Source organism: Aulonocara sp. 'chitande type north' Nkhata Bay, linkage group LG22 (genome assembly GCF_057382095.1).
Source record: "Aulonocara sp. 'chitande type north' Nkhata Bay isolate Kocher_YH1m ecotype deep benthic linkage group LG22, A_spYH_male_GT1.1, whole genome shotgun sequence".
Classification (NCBI taxonomy): Eukaryota; Metazoa; Chordata; class Actinopteri; order Cichliformes; family Cichlidae; genus Aulonocara; species Aulonocara sp. 'chitande type north' Nkhata Bay.
The window spans coordinates 25,786,526-25,808,993 of NC_141364.1; the positions used below are offsets into that span (position 1 = coordinate 25,786,526).

General features: G+C 40.6%; 2 protein-coding genes across 3 annotated transcripts; one reads left to right on the forward strand and one right to left on the reverse strand.

The window, feature by feature from the left end:
- Positions 1-12,852: 12,852 nt before the first annotated feature.
- LOC147304277 (uncharacterized) lies at positions 12,853-17,379 on the reverse strand. 2 transcript variants are annotated; one of them, XM_086279932.1, is made up of 9 exons: positions 17,304-17,377; positions 15,717-15,767; positions 15,395-15,513; positions 14,907-15,299; positions 14,608-14,827; positions 14,273-14,484; positions 14,013-14,160; positions 13,825-13,934; positions 12,853-13,494 (listed from the first exon to the last, which is right to left on the reverse strand). In XM_086279932.1, exons 2-9 carry the CDS (start codon positions 15,754-15,756, stop codon positions 13,183-13,185), a joined length of 1,554 nt encoding a protein of 517 aa, XP_086136058.1. In that variant the 5' UTR covers positions 15,757-15,767; positions 17,304-17,377; the 3' UTR covers positions 12,853-13,182. The 2 variants fall into 2 exon arrangements, with proteins under 2 accessions (XP_086136058.1, XP_086136057.1); XM_086279931.1 differs by having other exon boundaries at positions 13,825-14,160; positions 17,304-17,379.
- Positions 17,380-17,456: 77 nt separating this feature from the next.
- LOC147304278 (uncharacterized) lies at positions 17,457-22,241 on the forward strand. Its single transcript, XM_086279930.1, has 3 exons — positions 17,457-18,148; positions 18,776-18,856; positions 19,477-22,241. Exons 1-3 carry the CDS (start codon positions 17,693-17,695, stop codon positions 21,496-21,498), a joined length of 2,559 nt encoding a protein of 852 aa, XP_086136056.1. The 5' UTR covers positions 17,457-17,692; the 3' UTR covers positions 21,499-22,241.
- Positions 22,242-22,468: the final 227 nt, after the last annotated feature.

Genomic DNA, 22,468 nt, shown 5'->3' on the forward strand with positions numbered 1-22,468 from the left:
TTCAGAAAGCGTGATGACCCTAATTAATCCTTTCTTTTTGACAGCGCTCAACAAGTTTACCTTTCATCAAATAACTAAGCACGCACAAGCTGGTTTCCTTATTTCTCTGGAAGGAGGATATTCTGAGTTTGAAGGTCTAAAATGGGAATATGTCATAGATGCACATTAAATATCCTCACTACACTAAGTACTGAAGGTCAGCCTTTGCACTGTACTTATATTGCATGCCAGTAGGTCACTTCTTAACTGAAATAACTTTAAAATACTTCTCCTAACAAGTAAATGTGTTTCAAGCAAATAGATTTCCTCTCTTGGAACAGAAGAATTACATTCATACAGAATATTTGTGGAAAACAGCATCCTGGATTTTACTGATATCTGGCATCATGTTGTATAACATATATTTTTCTAACGGTGTTAACTCTGTGAGGTTGGGTCAATTATAAAATCTTACCCTTTCATGACTGAGAAACAAATCAGACTTGCACATTGCTCTCCAGGTAATCATGCTTCATCGCGGTGAGTGTGATGTTGTCTGAATGGAAAGGCTATCAGGAGTTTTTCAGGAAAAGCTACACCGATGATTTCACTTCTCTTTTGATTCGTGGTATTTAGTTATACACAGATTAGCAGATTAGCGGTTTTTGTCACTGCTACCACTTTAGGAAGAAACTTTAAAAGCATCTCCAAGGCAAACTTGTTAAAAAAATAACTTTTAATAAGGCTGAGTATGACAAAAAAAACTGCTGATAGGAAAACAAACCATAGATTCAAAATCTTCCACAGAACACGGAAGGTTAACAGACTCCGGTACTGAAAAATGGAAACAACACTTTGGACATATAATCGGGGAACGATAACAAGCCACAGCTGAAACTAATAAGGAAAATATAAAACGAAACAAGACACATGACAAAAGTAGCTCACAAGACATTAAGTAACTCAGTGGGGAAACACTGAACACAGAAATGAAGACTTAACCACATTATAAAAGATGGCACTGAGGAAGCTGAAACCAAAAGATCACAAGTAAACTGCACTAAACACGAACAAAAAACCGATTATGAAAATAAAAAGAATCAAACATAGTGATAACTTAACGTATTTGTGGTTTTGGCACCTCTAAACCTTTCAGATTGACATATATCATATTTTCTTAATCTGTACAAAAAAAGCTCAAAAGCAAAAACAAACAAACGAGTGGGTCGATCTCCAGTTCCCTTAGTTTGCATACTGAAGTACCTTTGGGTAAGATATCAAACCCCAAGTTGCCCCCTGTGCATCCATCATTGTGGGTTTGTGTGTCTGTGTGTAGTAAGAAAGTGCTGCTCAAATTAAGCAGAAAAGTGCAATGTAAGTAGAGTCCATTTAAATAACTAACTCTGCTTTTTCCCCAGAGTGAAGTGCTGAACTCCTCCTTAAACATGCCTGACGTCCCCTGGTTTTCAAAATGCTGACTTTACACATGTCAAACTATTGACACAAAAGTCAAAAAACAGTGGCTTGGCCAAGCAATCTCTTCAATAAAAAGTATCAGTAAATGATATAAACACATTATCAGTCATGACTACAAGCAGCAGTCTAAGCTGTAGAAAATATACCTCAGTAGTTTAGATGTAATTATGACAGGAAAAATAATAAACCAGCCTAGTATTGATATATATTGCCTCAAGTTTTTAATGCATAAAATTGAAACAGCACAACCACAGCCTGAAATATGTGATAAAACTCTACGTGAATACCTATGCTACGTGCAACACAATCTCCTGGTGAGTTCCTGTGAAGTTAGTATCACAAGGAAATATGAATGAGCTCTAAATAAAAGCTGTTTTAACAACCTAAAGCCAGAGTTTCTATTAAGTTAGCCACCCCTTCAAACAACAACAAAGATCTACTAAACGTGACTTGGAAATATGTAGTCATTAAGACTCACACATGAATATTCATACTGCACTTTTGCATAAATTACAGACATAAAAAGAATTATCCATGTACCAACCAAAACCAAAGCAAAGTTCACAGGCGGCACCAGTAACATCACAACAGAAGTTAGTAGCTAGCAGACATCATTACGTGACAAAAATACCTGTGAACAGTTCTAGCAGCCTTGCGGGACATCACCAAACAGGAACTCCAAGTAAACACATTATGACATGATGGTAAGGGGCACACTGAAACAATAACCGAGGCCATGAATTTGACTCTTTCATGGGCCGCTCTGTTCAAACAAGGCAACGGGCACTTAAATCTGTTGGCTATGTCTAGGCACTGAAGTTACAATATTGCATTTCTGAGACTTCAAATGCACTGCAGCTTAAGAAAACACCAGCAAATAGGAAAACACTGCAAAAGCACATAAAACACAATGCTGAAAAAGAACGAAATGAAAATAAAAATAGAATACACGCAGCAAAATAGGAAAGAAAAAAAAACACGTAAAAAAATGGAACTGTTTTTGGGGACACAATAATATGACCGAACACCTGCAGAATTGACAATCTAACAATAAACAGCTGATAGCAAATGTGTATTTATAGTTATTAAAACACATATTAACTTGCATATTTTTCTTCCTCACAACACTGATGGACCCTTTGCTTCCTGTAAGCATGTTTCAGTGCACTATTTCACATGTTTTGGTTACTTACGTTGTGTTTTATCCAACTTCTATTGTGTTTTGTGTGCTTTTGCAGCATTTTTCTATTTGCTGGCAATTTCTTAAGTTGCAATCCATTTTGACCTCTTGGGGCCACCGTACCCAAATCTCCATTTTGACTAAAGTTCACGAATGTTAGGCAACATTTATGGAATTACATGTGTGTCAGAAGGGCAGCGCAAGATAAAACATAATCACAAGCAAATCATTTCACATACTACTACTACCATACTACTGCTGTAGCTAACATGCTAAGTTAGTATTCAACATAATATTAGCTAATGTTACTTAGGGGTATTGTGGAGGTAAGCATCAACGACACAGAGCTCTCAGTTCACACTCCTTCTTTATTCATCTCCAACATCAACTGCGCATATTGCGCCACAAAACACAGGAACACACTTCCTATACACTGGGTGTGAGTGGAGCCCTCTAGTGGTCCACCACACATGCGTTGATTTTGGGTCGCTCCTGGGGGAAAAAAGAGAATCCATCAGCCTGGTGGCAGGTGGGCGGCTGCGGCGAGGGGCCTGGGCCGGGACCACCTGATCCTCTTGCATAACATGTGCAGGCTTAAGGCTTAAGTCTGTCAACAGAGACAACCTCCTGCCGACCGCCAAAGTCCAAAATGAAATGTTTGTTGCCTGGTTTAAGAACCCTGTATGGCTCGTCATATGGTGGACGCAGCGGAGTCCTATGGGCATCGTGCCTGACGAAAACGAAACGAGCAGAGTCCAACAAACTCGGAACAAAAGTGTCAGGCAGACAGTGGTGCACAGGACCAGGAACAGGAAGTGAGTTACTTGGGAGGCGAAAAGGCAACAAAGAGGTATCGAAACATGGGGGAGGGCTCTCAGGTAAGAATTCCCCGGGGACCCGGAGAGGCTGGCCGAGGACCAGTTCAGCCGGGGAAACCCCAAGGTCTTCTTTAACCGCGCTACGCAATCCCAGCAAAACCCACGGAAGACGGTCGACCCAGTCGCCACTTGTTAAGGAAGCCCGGAGCACGGCCTTAAGTGACCGGTGAAACCGTTCGCACATCCCGTTAGCTTGCGGGTGGTATGCTGTGGTGCAGTGGACCTTGGCCCCCAGGCCGTCAGCCATAGCAGACCAAAGCTCAGAAACAAACTGGGGGCCCCTGTCCGAGGTAATGTCAGCAGGGGGACCGCAACGTGAAAGCCACGTTGACAAAAATGCCCTGGCCACCATCACCGCTGTTGTGGACGCCAGGGGTACCGCCTCCGGCCACCTGGTCGTGCGGTCCACCACAGTCAAAAGGTGCGTGAAACCCTTTGACTGCGGCAAGGGACCAACCAGGTCCACATGAACGTGATCGAAACGCCTACCCGGGACACGGAAAGGTTCGAGGGGTGCATGTGTGTGCCGGTGGATTTTCGAGCGTTGGCATGGGATACAAACCGCCACCCATTCTTTCACCGTCTTGCGAAGGCCCGGCCAAACAAACCTGGCGCTGACCAGCTTGACCGAGACCCGGACACCGGGATGAGAGAGGGCATGCACCGAGTCAAAAACACAACGACGCCACGAAAGGGGAACCACCGGGCGGGGGCGGCCGGTGGAAATGTCCCAAAGAAGGCGCGGACCGCCGTGCCACACCGAGGTGTCCTCCAGCACGAGGCCCGTTTTTGTAGACTGAAGGGCAAGGACGTCCGGGTCAGCACGTTGCTCGGCGGCCATGGCAGCGTAGTCGACGCCGACATACACCGGAGAAACCAACACACGTGAGAGACAGTCAGCATGTGGACTTACCAGCCACATGCTGAATGTCTGTGGTAAACTCTGAAATGGCTGCCAACTGGCGCTGCTGGCGTGCGCTCCATGGGTCAGAGACCTTGGACATCGCAAACGTCAAAGGTTTGTGGTCAACGTACGCAGTAAAGTTGCGACCCTCGAGGAAAAAACGAAAATGTCGTGTCGCAAGGTGCAGGGCCAGCAACTCCCTGTCGAAAACACTGTACTTGCATTCAGCATCCCGGAGCGTACGACTGAAAAAGGCGAGCGGTTGCCAGAGACCTGAAACCTGCTGTTCCAACGCCCCACCCACTGCCACGTCGGACGCGTCGGTGGTCAATGCGATCTCCGCTGATGGAAGCGGGTGGGCCAGCAGGGCGGCATCAGCCAGCGCAGACTTGGCTGCGGAAAACGCATGGACGCGTTCTGGCAGCCAGTCAACCGGATCTTTGGCTGTTTTACCTTTTAAGGCAGCATAGAGTGGCTGTAGCAGGTGGGCAGCTCTGGGGAGAAAGCGGTTGTAAAAATTTATCATCCCCAAGAACTCCTGCAACGCTTTAACCGATGTGGGACGCGGAAAAGCCGAAACGGCCTGGACTCTGTCGGGCAACGGAACCACACCTTCAGCGGAAATGCGGTGCCCGAGGAAATCCAGAACAGGCAACCCAAACTGGCACTTGGAAGGGTTGATGATCAGGCCGTGCGTTGCCAAACGCTGGAAAACCTGGCGCAGATGGGACTCGTGCTGGCTCGCTGAGCAGCTGGCCACCAATATATCGTCCAGATAAGCAAAAACGAACGACAGCCCACGCAAAACGGAGTCCATCAGCCGCTGAAAGGTCTGGGCGGCACCTTTCAGGCCAAACGGCATGCGCAAAAACTCGAACAAGCCGAACGGGGTAATGACAGCGGTTTTAGGAACGTCTTCGGCGTGCACGGGAACTTGGTGATACCCCCGCACCAAGTAAATTTTAGAAAAAAATCGACGTTCCGGCGAGATTGGCAGAAAAATCCTGAATGTGGGGGATGGGGTAACGGTCATTCTCCGTGGCATTATTTAAACGGCGGAAATCTCCGCATGGCCGCCACCGACTGTCCGATTTGGGCACCATGTGAAGCGGAGAGGCCCATGCACTGTTCGAACGCTGCACAATGCCAAGGCGCTCCATGGCTGCAAACTCTTCCTGAGCGACGGACAGTTTCGCGGGGTCGAGGCGGCGCGCGCGCGCGAACACCGGGGGCCTGACCATGGGAATATAATGCTCAACCCCATGCTTCGTTACCGTGCTAGAGAAATTAGGGACAGACAGCGACGGAAACTCTAAAAGCAAACGCTGAAAAGCATCCCCGGAGGTCACTACATTAGCCGAATCAGTAATCAGTATTTTATTAGAATTAGAATGATTTTTATTAGAATGAAAATGGCAAATGCCAAAGTATCTTTCCTGATAAGGCTTAGTTATCCAAACACATCATCAAATTTAATGTGTACCACCTGTGATCATGGGCAAAGTAATGTCTTTGAGAACATTATTTTTGAAATAGCTCTTTTTCTTAAAGGATCTGTTTATTTTGACATACTGGTATTTTTCACCAAGCTTTTCTTTATATGAGAAAGAAATATAGGAATCAGGAAGCATCATAGTCAGTGAGGCCACCTGCCTCCACGCCCGGAAAAATTTATGACTAGTCAAACCTGAGCAATGGGGGGGCACTTAAAGGTAAAGTGTGAGCACAGGCTAACAGCTGCACACATATTTATCCAGCAGCAGCAATTTACGAGGAAGAAGGCCTGTCGCCAGATGTGACTTGATGGGTTGTGGTTTCAGGTGGGGAAGGGGCAGGGGGAGGATAAATGGTAGCAGAAATAGCAGCGGTCAGACTACGGCTGTATATGAACCCAAATAAGAAGTGGATTATGCATGAAGTGTTAAGAAAGAACTGCCCTTTTTTTTTCCACAGTCTTTATCTTTTTGTCTTTCTCTGACTTGCCAAGGCTTACACACAGTACTGAAATGCACATGGGCCGTTTCACTGAAGGGTCAGACTGAGAGGAAGACAAAAGAAGGGAGGGGATGGTGGTGGGGTGGGCAAGCAGTAAAAAATCGTGATAATGAATCCATGCAACAGAATGATAAATGATCGCAATGAAATCAGAACTGGTTTTAATGACAGCATAATGAAGACGGGTGAAATTGAGGGTGCGAGGAAAGAACATGAAAGTCAAAGCAGAGAAGAAAGTGCCAAATGTAATGAAAGTGGCAGAAGGGAAAATCTATACAAGACAGAGCAAGGGAGAGATGGAATGTTAGTCCTCTCTGCTGCAATAAGCCTCCAGCAGCGAGGGTAAGAGGCAGAGAGGCCGGGATTCCTGACAGAGCCTTATCTCATCTTCAGCCTGGAATAAAACCCATTTTCCAGCCCTGAGACAATAAAGCACAAGGTTACCAAACCTCACACCCATGACACCCCTATTTAGAGAGAGGCCTCGGCCCAACATAAAAATGCATAACGCCACCACGGCACTGAGAGATAGTGGATGGCACAAGGGGCCAGTTTCGTTTTGTCTGTGTATGCATATGTGCTTTACGATTATACAACCAATGGTTGTTAAACTTTAATGGGTAGTGCACCTGAACTATTGGAGCATAGATGCTTCCTGCAACCTTTTCTTTTTGATTGGGGTTAATATAATTGCAATTTTAATAACCTTGAAGAATAGGATTGAAATAGTGTGAACTCTAGGGTTGTATGAGTGTTCCTGCATGCATTTAAACAATGGAATGGATTGACACAACTGCCTCGCGCATGTTTGTCTGTTTTCTTTGGGATTCCTCTCCCCTACACTTTCATATGGATGCGACAAGTTGCCCCGCATCATCTCTAAGTGGATTGAGTTGTGTGATAGGCATATCAGGCAAAAATGCCAGACAAATTGTATCATGCGATTCTCGTCTGTCGTAATGGAGGACAAGTGTTTACTGTCTGTCCACCTACCATCTATCCATCTGTCCATCCATCCACCCATCTGAGAGCACTGCCTGTCTCCCTAAGCGTCACCTGAGGAGAAATAGAAACGAAGATGATAAGAAGATGGAGAGAGAGCAAGGACAAGCATGAGAAGGATGAGGGGAAAAGACAAGAAGCCTTGGTGGATTGCTTGGAGGTAGGAAATGCCCACGTCTTCAAGTTTCTTGTCTCATTTGCTCACAAAAGGAAGGCAGAAAAGTGAAATGTCTGCTGTGACAGAGAAATACACTCTGGCAAAGGGAGATGCAAACACAGGGTGGCTTAGGCTAACATTTGCCCAAAGCTAACGCCTGCTTGACTTAACTATTTTTAATATCTCTTTGTCTTTGTTTGCACAGACACACACGCGCATGCATAAAAAAGGCTTTACCCCAACACTTATGAATAATATAAAAACAAACCACCATGTAGAACAAAATAAGCATGTTTTATATGCTAATTAGGCAAATTAATCCAATGCACGTTTGGCATCACGGGGCAGTTGGGGTAGTTCACAAAGCATTAACAGCAATGTCAAGCTAATTGCAAGCGTGTAGCAAATTTATGCTCATTTGGCTCAGATATGACCACAGCTACCTCCCCTGCATGGCCTTACCTTTTTCATCAGAGGGAGACATGCAAAACTGGCCCAGGACCAGCCACTATCCATTTGAGGGAAAGTCTTCTCTGCCTTGCTCATTTAAATGAAATAGCTGTACCGTGCCAGGCGTTGGCATTCACCAACTCTTTTAATTGCCTGAAACACTATAAAGCAGGAAAAAAGAGCTATTTGTCTGGAAAGTACACTTATCTAATCTCTCTTGAACTATTTCGCTTAGAAATACAGCTCTGGGGAAGTCAAGACAATTAGCACCTTTTAGAACATATTAGGATAGATCTTGGGCAAATTTCCAAAGGCATTTGGGGATGATGTGATCATTTGAGGATTTTAGGTTGGAACTTGGCACTACTGTTAAATTTAGTGAAATCTTTCACTACTATCCTTTCATTCAAGGTCCTTAAATTTTGTTCCAGTCTGAATATCATTACATAGATATTGTAAAGGCCATGTAGTGGCTATTAAAGCTAAATTCATTCAAAGTAATGGACAAACCAATATGCACACATACTGGACTTATACAGTTAGCCAATAGCAATATACTTTTACGGTAATACTGACTGTTAGGTGGCCAGGCAATGTTTTGCCTGGCCATGTTTCTGTTACTAGCATTTTGCATATGTATATTTAAAATATAACCACTATAATGTGGTTAAGTACAGAAGTTATCCAGATGTAATGTTTAGCTCTTACAATATCACAAACAATATCACATACTTGCTATGCAAGATTTGTAAGGTTGGGTCATATGGTTAAGCATGCAAGGTGGGTAGCATTCCATTACTTTGGAGTAATTTCTACAAAATGGGACGAAAACCATATGAAACCACACAGAAAAATTATTGCGAAAGTGTTTCGGAATTTGCTAAATTTTAGATGAGGTAATATTGCAAATTTAGTGAAAATTTTCTTATCGCATCCCATCTTTACTTTTTGCCCCTATCCCAACTTTTTGAGATGTGTTGCTGCCATCAAATTCAAAATGAGATATTTTGCATTCATGATCAGGAGGTGACTCCTCCAGTCTGCATGTCAATGTATTGATCGTCGAGTGTGACAGTAAAGTGCTATATGAATATTATGTGTGATCGGGTGAGTGATCTGCTTTTAGTAAAAAGCGCTTGTGTTCAATTAGAGTAGTAAAGTCATATAAGAACCAGTCCTGGTGCAACAATTTCAAGCCAAATTCTGTCTTAAAAGAACATGTCTGCAATTAAAAAAAATAGTTGCTTAAACGGCCTGTCACCGAAAAACACAGCACATTATGAAACTGTGGAGTATAAATGAGGTCCTAAACTATTTAGCAGCTGAAAAACATTTTACTTTTAAAACAAAATCAAGCTTGTGGACACTGAGCAGCTTCAGTGTTTGAGATTTTTATCTTTATTCATATTATATTTCATTTGTAAGTTGTAAATCAGTATAGTCATTTTGCCCTGACTTTTTTGGAAATGGGGACACAGAGCTGTCGACACTTTTGTTCATTTGATGTGAATACAAATTAAATGTTTTTGTTTATAATTGCATAAAAGCCATCAACAAAATCTTATAATCCACCTTTCTTTCACAGTCGACAAGAAAACAGCGTCACAGGCCAATCTCCACAATATTACAACTTCCATTAAGATTGTCTGCTATTATTGCAGAAGGCATTTTCTTGTAATTGCCGACAAAACAGCACTTGAATGCATGATAGACTTCCATTCCCATCATCTGTATTCTGAAGTAGGAGATTACAAAGCGTACTTGAAGGCAACACCACCACAAGGCAATTTGCAGTGTGAAAAATAGCTATACTCAGCTAGCATTATTTGACAATGATGAAATGTGAGCTCTACATTTTCCTTCAGGTGCTTGAGACAGAAAACTGTAAAAGTGTGATGGAGGCTTAACTCCTTGGCCAGCATTAGGGAGTAAGCTCAGCGACTTGGTGTTTTTCTTTGGTAGTGCACATGAGTAAGTGTGTGTGTTTGTGTGTGTGTGCACAGAAGCCCTTTATCAGATGCTGGCAGAGTGCACCACAGGAGGATCGATAGAGCTTTGGCCTGAAACAGGGAGACAGTACCTGGATCTCGGCCGGCCTCCACCTTTCCTCTCATTGATCTTCATTACCGCAACAGACTGGAGCTCGAGCAAGAAGGAGATGGACGCAGTGCCCAGTACACACAGCAGCATATACCATATACACTCTCAGAAATGTATGCATACACTCGTGCCTATACAGACATTAACCTTACAGGGGCAGTAACTTTCCCATAACTTTCCCATGCAAGTTAAAACTAAATAACATAATAAATGAAAGTAAACTAGGCAACATCCAACATCAAAACTCCAAATATTGTATATCTATATTTTAAGTGTTTGGATTGTGTTATGTAATCATGTTTTTTATCAATTGTGGCTAAAAATAGACAAATAATAAAATAAACAGATCTTCAGCTGATTTTTCAAACTTTATGGTTTGCATAGAAATATAAATAAACCACAAAAAGGGAGAAATAGCAACAGACTAAGAAGAAGACTAGGGCAAACTCTGTCTGAAGTGTGATAGTAAGTTCCCCTTGAGTTATGTTTGCTGAAAATAGTTAATCAAGGTCAACTTTGAAAGCTGGGTGATTCTGAAGGCTTGTTCTTCAGAATGGGGTGCTTCTATTGTCTACTTTAGATCAAGTCACTTTTATTTTTATAGCCCATTATCAGCTACAGAGGGCTTCACAAACACAGGGACACACACTCTTTATTTTCATCACTATTTACATTGTAGATTCTCACTGAAGGCATCAAAACTATGAATGAACACATATGGAATTATCCAGTAAACAAAAAAGGGTGAAATAACTCAAAACATGTTATATATTTTAGATTATTCAAAATAGCCATTCTTTGCTTTGATTACTGCTTTGCTCACTCTTGGCATTCTCTCAATGACCTTCATGAGGTCTTCACCTGAAATGGTTTTCCAACAGTCTTGAAGGAGTTCCCAGAGATGCTGAGCAGTTATTGGCTCTTTTGCCTTCACTCTGAGGTCCATTTCATCCCAAACCATCTCCACTGGGTTTAGCTCAGGTGACTGTGGAGGCCAGGCCATCTGGCGCAGCACCCCATCACTCTCCTTCTTGGTCAAATAGCCCCAACACAGCCTGGAGGTGTGTTTGGGGTCATTGTCCCGTTAAAAAATAAATGATGGTTCAACTGAATGCAAACCAGATGGAATGACTTGTCGCTGCAGGATGCTGTGGTAGCCATGCTGGTTCAGTGTGCCTTCAGTTTTGAATAAATCCCCAACAGCGTCCCAGCAAAGCACCTCTGCACCATCACACCTCCTGCACCATGCTTCACGGTGGGAACCATGCATGTAGAGACCACAATCAGAATCAGAATACTTTATTAATCCCAAAGGAAATTATAGGTTACAGCAGGCAGCTGTGGCGCATGCGCACTTACACTTACACTTTGGTCAGAAGGAACCTTCTGACCAAACTTTACACAAACATCACATTGAGAAGACATGTCAGTGTCATGATCCGGCTGTGTGGTAGGCAGGAGTTGGACCCAAACGCAAACTCACGGGGACAGAACTTGAACTCAAAAGCACAGCTTTATTGCTGGAAAACAGGTCACAAACAATACAAAACTAAACTGTGAAAAGCTAATTATAATGTATACCAGGAGACACGGGGAGAATCACACACAGCATGAGTGAGATCGCGACACTGACACAGAGAAACACAGGGCTTTAAATACACTGGGAAATAACAAGGGGAATGAGACATAGAAGGGGAGCACAGCTGGGAGAAATCGGACATAATGAGACCCAAGGGAAGCGAAACTCAATACATTCACGTAGGACACAGACCTTCAAAGTAAAACATGTAACATAGACTTGACTAGGGGAGACAGAGCAACTAAGAAACACAGAGAACAATAACAGGGAGACACAGAGGGCGGCTAACTAAATACTCAGAAAACTAAAGAGAATACAAGAAAGCCAAACTAAGACACTAGACTAAAAAATAAACTGGGGCAACAAAGAGAACTAAGATCGTAATACAAAAACTCAGAGATACAAGAAACTCAAAACACTGGGTCACCGACCCAGGACCGTGACAGTCAGAGAGGTAGGCTGATAGGAAAAAACAACAAAAATACATAACATGAGGTGAGAGGAGGAGAAAAAACTCCACTCACACTGCAAAAACCCACCTCCTTAATACTAGAAAAATACACTTATTTTTGGTGAAGATTTGCTTAAAACAAGTGAAATTATCTGCCCATGGGGTAAGTGTTTTTTTCTTAATAAGATTTCTTGAAATAAGAACAATATCTAGATTTAAATAAAGCTAAAAATAAGTATTTTACACTCATTCCAGGGAACAAATCAGAACATTGAAACTTAAAATAAGCTTTAACCACTTATTGTAGGCCACAAATAAGATAATAAAGCTAAAAATAAGTCTTTTACACTTATTACAGGCAACAAATTAGAACAATTGAAACTTAAAATAAGCTTTAACCACTGATTGTAGGCCACAAATAAAGATAATAAAGCTAAAAATAAGTCTTTTACACTTATTCCAGGCAACCAATCATGGCTTGAAACCTAAAATAAGCTTTAACCACTTGTTCTAAGTAAAATGTTGAAGAAATTAAATCTGAAAATAGGCATAAAACACTTATTCTAACAAACAAATCAAGGCAAATAATCTAAAAACTAGTACATTAAATCATTTTTAAGAAATTTCTTCTTTTTAAATTTAGCTAAACACTACTTTAAGATTATATTGCTGATTAAGGACAAAACAAAACTGAAACAGAGTAAAAGTGTCCATCTTTATTTGTCCACTTTAACAATAACCTGCAGATAATAAAGATACAATTGAACAGTACAGGTCCAACATTATGAGTTTGTTTAAGTGGTTTCAACATTTCAACAGCCTTAGAGGTTTCGCCATTGCCCCATTAAAATTGACGAGTGACATAGGAAGACCACAAAGATTCAAATTTCTTCCGAATGACACCAAATACCACAAAACTTGTCTGGGTGAGTAAATGAACATTTTCCATTTTAGAAATAAGACCCAGATTGAAAAAACAAACAAAAACAAAACAGAAGTGCCCTCTCCTAATCTTATCTGAAATTTACACACTACTTTCCAATAAATGCATGCCATTCTGCCAGGGCTTTTCTGTAAGATGATGTAGTGTCATGCTCATGAATGGCATCCTGGAGAACTTCTGTCTGAATGACAGACAGCAGGGTTGCCACGCATTTGGGGTAAGTCAGATGGAGTGCATAAAAGTATGCCATCACATATATCATAGCCTCACCAATTTTTTCTTTGTCAAATGTTGTAACTGGTAAATTACCAACAGCAATGACACACTTGCAGCCATCGAACATCACTACTGGACATGACAAGCTTCGTTTCTGGAGGACAGCATCTGGATCTTCTGTAGGCTGCAAGACACAAAAGACATGACAGTCAACATCTTATGTTAATTGTATGTTTTTTTGCTGGGAATTGGTCATAACGTTGGAGATGTCATTATCTTGTTCTTTGTTGGTTACACACATTTTATAGTAGTTTTGACTTATGGTTTATCAAGCGACTCCTTATGTGACCACACTCGTGTACATTAAATACGTTATAAATTAATGAAAACAATAAATTATAGATTTAAGTCTTTCGGCTGAAACTGAAAAAGCATTTTTGAGTCATGTTTGACCGAAATATTTTGTTTGCCAAATTTTCTGTAGATCTTTATAAGCAAATTTTATAAAACTTACCTTCAGGACATGTAGAAATGCTTCAGAAGCATTCCCCATCTTTTTTGGTGGATGGGCAGGTGTGGGAAAGAGGGTTGGAAGAGCCTTCATCAGTGCAAGGTGGGCTTCAGCTGGACAAAGCAGAAACAAACCTTCATAAACATAAATTTTAAAGGATGAGAACTTTGTATTCAAATGGTAAAACTTACTTTTGTCCATGGTCATTGGTGGATTCATTGCCTTCTTTGACACACCGTAGAACTCTACCCTGGAGCAGAATTCTTCCCATCTCAGTTTTACTTGACTGATGAACTTGTTGTTGTGGGGATCCAAAATTCTGCGAAGCTCACCCAACGCCTACAATAGGTTTAAAAAAATAAGTAGACAAATAAAATCAAAATAACTTTACTACCACACCAAATATATTTGAAATTAAAGTGATTATTTATTAACTCTTCCAAAAACTTACATGATGCAATTCTTTAAAGCATGGATATGCATCCAAGATGAGGCAAGCTCTGTTCTCCTCTTTCATGGTGTCTGAGTCAATGAAGGATCTTCTGGCTTCAAACTCGAGGTCTAATAGCTGGGACACATCTTCTTGGTTTGGTTTTGCCTTCTTACACATTTCTTGTAATGTTTTGTAATGTCTTGCTTGTATTTGCCGACTATCCTTGTCAGCTAAGATAGAGAGAAGTACAAGAGCATTTTGGTTTTTCATTGTTACTGAAGTAGACTTCCACAAAACATTAGCTACTACTGGCTGTGTGTTGATAACCATTTTACAAAATTACTAGTACTCACATGAAGTGGAGGCATTGTCAGAATTTCTGACAGGTGATAACAGAGTAGATGCACCACTGGAAGAACTGCGATCAGCATCTTCATCATCAGCTTCTTCATCCCTTGGGTAGAGGTCAGTGAGCCTTCTCTTGGGCCGTCCCCTCTCCGGTGTTGGTCCTTGCCTTTTTACTGGGGTTTTCATATTTTGCAGCCTTTTTTGTAACTTGGCATTAATGCTCTCCTGGTGAAAATACATATATATCATGCCCCCTGAACAAAACAAAATGATTTATATATGAGACACAAATACAAGAACTTACGTGTTTTACGCTTGCATCATTATCCTGCAGCATAGGATAATATTCCACAACTTTTTTAGCCATTGCAGTGATTTCGGTCTTAGAGGGGTATCGCTCCATTTGGCCTTGGCTTGCTCTCAAAAGGGACACCATACTTGTGATTGTATTTCTCACCAATCTGCATCTCAGTTCTTTTGACATGACGCATGCCTGTTCCCTGCCGGAGCAGGCCAACTCCAGGTAACTCTTTCGGCATTGCTCCAACTCACTGTCGGTGTACAGAACATATTCCGGAGGACTGGGGAGCTGCAAGGTTTTCAGCTGGCTTACATTAGCATCAGCAGTTGGAGGGCCTGTTGCAACTACCCTGGGTGAAGAAGTTGTTTCAGGTTTCTGTGGTAGCGGATGGTCTTCCTGGTTTAGGGTGAGAAAATAAAAATGTCAAGTACTGCTAAAATAAAAGCATACTTTCTGGAGATTAGTTGAACTAAATATTTTTTACATAATACCTCAGGATGAATTATTGACCACACATGTTTTCTTCTGAGAAAGTGCTCAGGCCCAGAAAAAAGGTCCCTCAGATCATCACGGGTCAATGTTAAAAGCATGCGCTCGTCAATGCTTGCAGCTAACAAAAAGACAAACACCAGTTAAACTGTGCAAGCACATAACTGCACAAACATAACTGTTTTTTTAATATATATATATATATATATATATATATATATATATATATATATATATATATATATATATATATATATACACACACACACACACACACACACACACACACACACACACACACACAAATATATTATCAAATATAACCTTTAAGGACAGATACTGTTACATCATCCAGCTTCTCCATTGCTCAGTCACCTGCAAGACAAATGTTTACAATTAGTGTTATGTTAAAAACATTTGAAAAGTTGAATCTTAATTGAGTCCCATGAGAATCAAATTGATTCACGTCAAAGAATCGTTTTGATTGTTCAACATTTTTACCCTTTTTAAAGCTATTATAGAAAAGAAATGTCCAGACAGCCCGGCTGAGGTCTGAAAGGGTTATACAATATTGCCCGGTGAACTTTTACTCACCCAGATTTGTGTCATTGAATTTCATCAATAAGATTATGCTGACTAGGGCTGCCAGATCATGCATCCATTGGACGTAAAATGTACAGCTTATTGCACCAGCAGTATCTGCTCTTACATAACGATCATTAGCTTATAGCTTTAAGTGTTTAAGGTATGTGCTAACTAAAAATAAAGGCAAGATGATAGTTTATTACATTTTAAAGAAATTTACAGATTGCTCATTGCTATCTAAAATATGAAAGGACACCGGAGTATATTCTCCAGCATCTCACACTTCTGATAATCAGTTGTCTGCTTGACGTTTATTCAGCTGTGTAAAAACTATAACTTTAATCTCAGCCAAACCGATTTACTCAGGAACAAATAAAATACTGAAAAAAGCCAAACAATAACATTTTTAAGTTATTTAAGTGACTTATATATCATGTTCACCTGAGTAGTGAAAGACGGCGGTGGTTTTGAAAATGGTTCGCCCAGAGTCCGGTGTTCTCACGGCTCTAGTGAGCGTTAAACCCCAGCTAGCTATCGAGCTAGTGGGTAACAGACGTCTCCGAAAACGTCGGAGCGCTTTTGAAAATATGTGGTGTCTTGATAAACTGTCCAGATATTTGAAGTTTACACGGCTACATTCTCGCCTGAAAATATGTTAAACGTTTATTTTGTGACCTAGAAAGAGTAATAAGAGAAATTTTAAAACTAACTAGCTGCCGCCATTTTTGGAAACTGAGCTAGGCCGCGCTATGAATTCTGGGATACAGCTTCTTCTTCTTCTTCGGGGTTTAACGGCAGCTGGCATCCTTGCACATACAGTGCTGCCATCTTCTGTTTCAATTTTGAATCGATACACAGCGCTACTTGTTTTACCAACCAGCCTGATTCCTGAATAACACTGTTTTGAGCCCACTTTAATAAATCCAATTAATATCAAAATATTAATTTAAACCCACACCTTGTGAGGGAATTCAAGCAGCTAGTAAATCAGTCAAAGACAATTGGAAAACCCTGAATGTGGTTAATTAGCTCTCTTGCTAATTGAAAGAAATTCTCAGTGTGCCTATTAACTTAAGTTAATACAAACGGCTAATACTGCCCCTTATAAATAGCATAGCTAGGAATTCTCACAACATTACAGTAGATACTTCACTAAATAATGTTCTCTGAACCACATGCGAGGGCTGCTAAGCTAACGCTAGCATCCGTTAGCATGCTACATTACTCCTTCCCGCGCTCAAATTAAATTTATTATTCTGTCCGCTTGACTTTAAAACAGTGATTAGACTACACACTACTTACATTCGAAAAATTAAAATTGCTTACCTCTCTTTCTTGACGAAGTTTTCTCTCACAGTTTTTCTTTCAATGCTCAGGTGCAGAAGATTCCTGTGACTCCAAATTCAAATGGAGTTGGGTAACAACTAACATGGAACACGAAGGGGGGTGCACATCTCAATTTTTGCTTTTATATACAATTTAGTGGTTTGTACGTTCATAAAACACAGTCAGTATGATAGGTAAATTTCTTCTTCATTGATTTAAAATAAACTCTTATAGGTGTTATTTCATTTTACCTTATTTGTGACCATTTTTTGTTTTTACAGCTCCAGTTTGTAATACCCCCCTCCCCCCATGAACTTGGTATTTCCCAAACTAGCGCGGCAACAGCTCCACACTGCAACATATTTTTTGCTTGACTTTAGTCTAATACAATGGCCTGTTGGAGGTGTGTGATTTGCTTCGTCTTTGTGGCGTTAACATTGAAGTCTCTCTTAAGTCACATTAATACTGCACACAGTCGCAGTCCAGATTTCCGTGTCATTTGTGGAGTCGATGGATGCGCCGAGGATTACCGTGTTTTCAACTCGTTTTACCACCATCTCAGACGCACACATCCACAATACATCTCCACTGGGAACCCGCCTACAGGATGGCTGACAGCTTCATCCGATGCAAATGTATTAGGAGGCGAAAATTTTGGTACAGCCATTTTTGCCGACTATACTGCCGAACCCAGACAAACTGTTAGCAATGGCAATGGCACTGAAGTAGAGCCACCACCACTAGACCCCCCAGTAACATCGGAGGTGTTGGAGGAGGAGCGACAGGAAAGTCAGAACGTGATGGAGCAAGACGCGGCTGAGCTTCAAACACCTCGTCAGAATCAGGTAATGTACTTTATGTGTTTCTGTGTGTACGCGCGCGAATTTTTAATTGTATGTGTGTTGTTTAACCTTAACCAAGCACAGTTACCCCAATTCAGCTTTAGTAAAACCGTAGTAAAGCCTAACTAGAGAAAATGTACTCAGTTCAAGTGAAAATTATAGTTTTAAAGTTATGTGTTTTCTAAGATAAACTACTTGATTAGAATATTTTAATAGGTATGAAGGCCAGTGCTGAATTTCAAATGCATAAATCCGCTGAAATTCAGGCTTGCACAACAATGTAGGCTTAGTTACCATACTTAAACATAATAAATAAACTTATTTACCAGTGTTGTGTACCTGCCTTGGTTGTTGTTAGATGCTCCATGAACCAAGCAGCTTTCAAATTTTTCTTTCAGTTAACTTCAGAGTAGATTCCATAAAGATTGGTTAAGTTTCATTAAATAACTCTTAAATTGTTCATAACATTTGCAGCTTCATTAGCTATCCATTGTAGTATGAATCTTTTAATAGCAAAAATGTACAACAGTTTGGAATATTTCTTTGTTTTGTTTTGCATCTGGTGGAATTTGAAACACATTCTGAGTGAGTCATTTTTCTTACACAATTGTTTTTCTTTTTGTCCTGTAGGGTAAAAGAGAAACTGTTGATCTTGCCAGATGTGCAGCTGCATTTGCTATTGGTGTGCGGGAGCAATGCCACCTATCACAGGTACTGCTTCATCTGATATTATGGGGGTGTCATTGTTAACTTGTTAATAAGTCTGGTTCAATGTAAGGCTGCAACTAATGATTTTTTTTTCATAATCTGTCCACTATCTTTGCAATTAATTGATTGTTTTTCATCGCTGGTTTTATTCAGCTATTACTTTCACCTATATAAGTTATTAAGAACAAATGTACATTACGAAGAAGTTAAGCACAAGAGTTGTGCAGTTCACTGCAATGTATGTAACTCTGGGCACACTCAACAGTTTAAAATAGGCTTAACAGTGTAAAATGTGTTCACTTTTAGGCATAAAAGACAAATGAAGTAGAATTACATAAAAAAAATAAATGAGGTAATCATTTGTTCACTTTTTCTGTTGTAACCTTTCATGCTCCTCCATCTTGCTCGGTGCAATGTGTTTGTGCCACGTGAGTCATGCATGTGGCATGTCATGCAAAACAATGCCAATTATTGGCTGATTTCTTCTTCTACTGCTCCACTGGTAAATTACAACATTCAGTGGCTCATTAATTTGAGCTAAAGAAATAGAGTTGCATTTTGCTTCTGTTATATTTTCTATTTACGCTTTCATGTCTCTGATGTGTTTTTTTTTCCCCCATCAGAGGAGTGTCAACAACATTGTCCTTGGTGTCCAACAGTATCAAACAGCTCTTCTGACGTCCTTGAGGGGAAAAATAAAGACCATCCTTGAAAGGCAACCTGACAGCAATGGACCTTTACAACAAGAAGTTCTTTCAACACTGGACAACTTTCAGGATCCCTTTCCCATATGTGCAGCTTCAAACCTACAGGACCGTGTAACACAGATGCATTTCAACCCTGTCACACCTGAGGAAATCATCATTTCCAATTATGCCTGTAGAGTTAAAAAGGGAGAATCGAGAGTTCTTGCAATCAAAAACAAGTCTTTCTACTACATTCCTTTGATTGAAAGTTTGAAACAGCTATTATCCAATTCAAGACTATTTGACATGCTCAGTGCTGGACCTCAGAGTTGCCCCAACGCCAGTTTTTTGTATGACATTAATGATGGAATTATTTTCAAAACCCACCCACTGTTTTCAAAGAAGAACTCAGCTTTACAACTGATACTCTATTCTGATGAGATAGAAATGTGTAACCCCCTAGGGTCACGTGCGAGTGTAAATAAACTACTAATGTTTTATTACACCTTAGGCAACATAGACCCTAAGTTTAGATCAAAGTTGGCTTCCATCAGACTTCTCGCAATCGCAAAGTCTAGGGACATAGATGAGTGGGGGGTAGATATAATACTGCGGAGAATCAATGAGGACTTGAAGTTACTGTACGATGGTGTTATGATTAACACTGTCAATGGGGAATTTTATTTAAACGGAGCAGTTGTTGCTGTGTGTGGAGACACTCTTGCCCAGCATGAGCTTGCAGGATTTAAGGAAGGAGTTGGTTTTGCGTATAGCAAATGTCGTCATTGTGAGTGTACTTTTGATGAAATGCAAGAAAATTTCAATGAACATAGTTTCACCAGACGGACATTGGACGGACACATTAGGCAGTGCATTGAAATAGAAAGGGCAACTACCGAATTTTTGAAATCCTCGCTCAAAACGACTTTTGGCATAAATAGACAAAGCAAATTAGTTGATTTCCCAGGTTTTAATCTCATAGAGCAGATGCCACAGGATATTATGCATGTAATTCTTGAAGGAGTGGCACCAATGGAAATTAAGTGTGTGTTGAAATACCTTGTTTTATCTGGAAATTTGGATTTGGACTTGTTTAATTCTGCCATGCAGAACTTTCCTTTTTCATCAGTGGACATACGTGACAAGCCTTCACCAATTAGTATTGCTACTTTAGCTTCAAGTGACAACAGACTCAAACAATCCTCTGGACAAATGCTTATATTGATCAAGATTTTGCCATTCTTATTGTACAGTGTTGTAGAGAAAAATCCCTTTATCCAGTTTATTTTGGATTTAATTGAAATTGTTAAAATACTTTTTGCCCCAGTTGTGTCTTTACAAACTGTGTCCAAACTAAAAAAAATGATAGAAGATCATCTTAAACAATTCAGGCAACTATTCCCAGAAAAAAATGTAATACCAAAGCAACATTACATGCTGCATCTTCCCTCTCAAATTATTGCCCTGGGACCTGTAATACGTCATATGTGCATGAGATTCGAGTCTAAACACAGTTTTTTTAAACAATGGTCATCCAAATTAAACTTTAAGAATGTGTGCAAGTCTCTTGTAAACCACAATCAGCTGCTGGAGTGTTGCCAAAGTGAAGCAGGAACTGAGCATCCGATATTTGTAAATGAGAAAGAACTAGGTCCTGTATCAGAGGTTGCTAATATGGACCATTTGCAATCAAAGGTTGTAGAGTTTTTGGGGATTGAAGATGCTATACATCATGCCGTTAGAGTAAAGTGGCTTATTTTACATGGAAACAAATACATCTGTGACAGGTCTCTTATACTCATTTCAGCAAATGGTTTAAACCAGTGGTTCTTAACCTTGTTGGAGGTACCGAACCCCACCAGTTTCATATGCGCATTCACCGAACCCCTCTTTAGTGAAATTTTTTTTTTTTTTCAAATTCAAGACATAGATATGTTTTTTTACTGGTGCACAAAATGAGCCGTACATGAACATCACCTTGTTCAAAGAACAAAACCAACACAATGCATGAACTTACAACAAATTACATACCTGCAAATCAGTGTGACTTCTGCTGTTGCCTTTGAGAGACCAGTTCAGATATGCGTGGCTTCACCTTGGCAAGTGCCAGTCTCATGTCATTTTCACAGAAAAGTCTGTTCCTTTTCTTCGTTTTTATGTCCAGCATCGTCGAAAAGGATTGCTCGCAAAGATATGTTGTAACAAATGGTATAAAAAAATCCAGGGCTTTCTTAGCAATAATTGGATACTTGTCCATTTGTCGACACCAAAACGTTGAGAGTGTTGTTGTTCTGAAGAGTTGCTGTTGAACCTGGCTCTGCTGAATTTCAATGATTTCGTCAAGGTATTCATCATTGACATCTGCTGTCTCAACAGCAAACGTGAACGGCTGTCTCACCCATGCTGGATATGACTCTCTTGTAGGGAAATATCTGTCGAGAGACTTTGCAAGCTCATCTAAGTGCGTTGCAATTGTTTGCTTCAGTTCCGTGGATACAGAAACATCTCCGATTCCAGACACATCTTCGACCTTACTTACACAGTTGTCCAGAAGGGGGAAGTTTGCAAAGTTGTTGTTCTCTGTTCGTCGTTTCCATAACGTTAGCTTTTTTTGAAAAGCCTTCAGGTGTTCTTCCGCTTCTATGATATTGACTCCACCACCCTGCATCTGCTGATTGAGATGATTGAGAGCTGCGAATATATCAGCCATGTATGCTAAAATGAGAATGAACTCAGGATTTTTGAAGCAATCTGCATGACAGTGTTGGTGCTCTTGCAAAAACAGGGCTAATTCCACACGCATGGCAAAAACACGATTCAGCACCTGTCCCCGGGATAACCACTGAACATTAGAATGGTACAGAAGTACCTCGAATTCAGAGCCCATTTCTTTACACAGCTCACTGAAGATGCGGTGCCTCAGAGCACT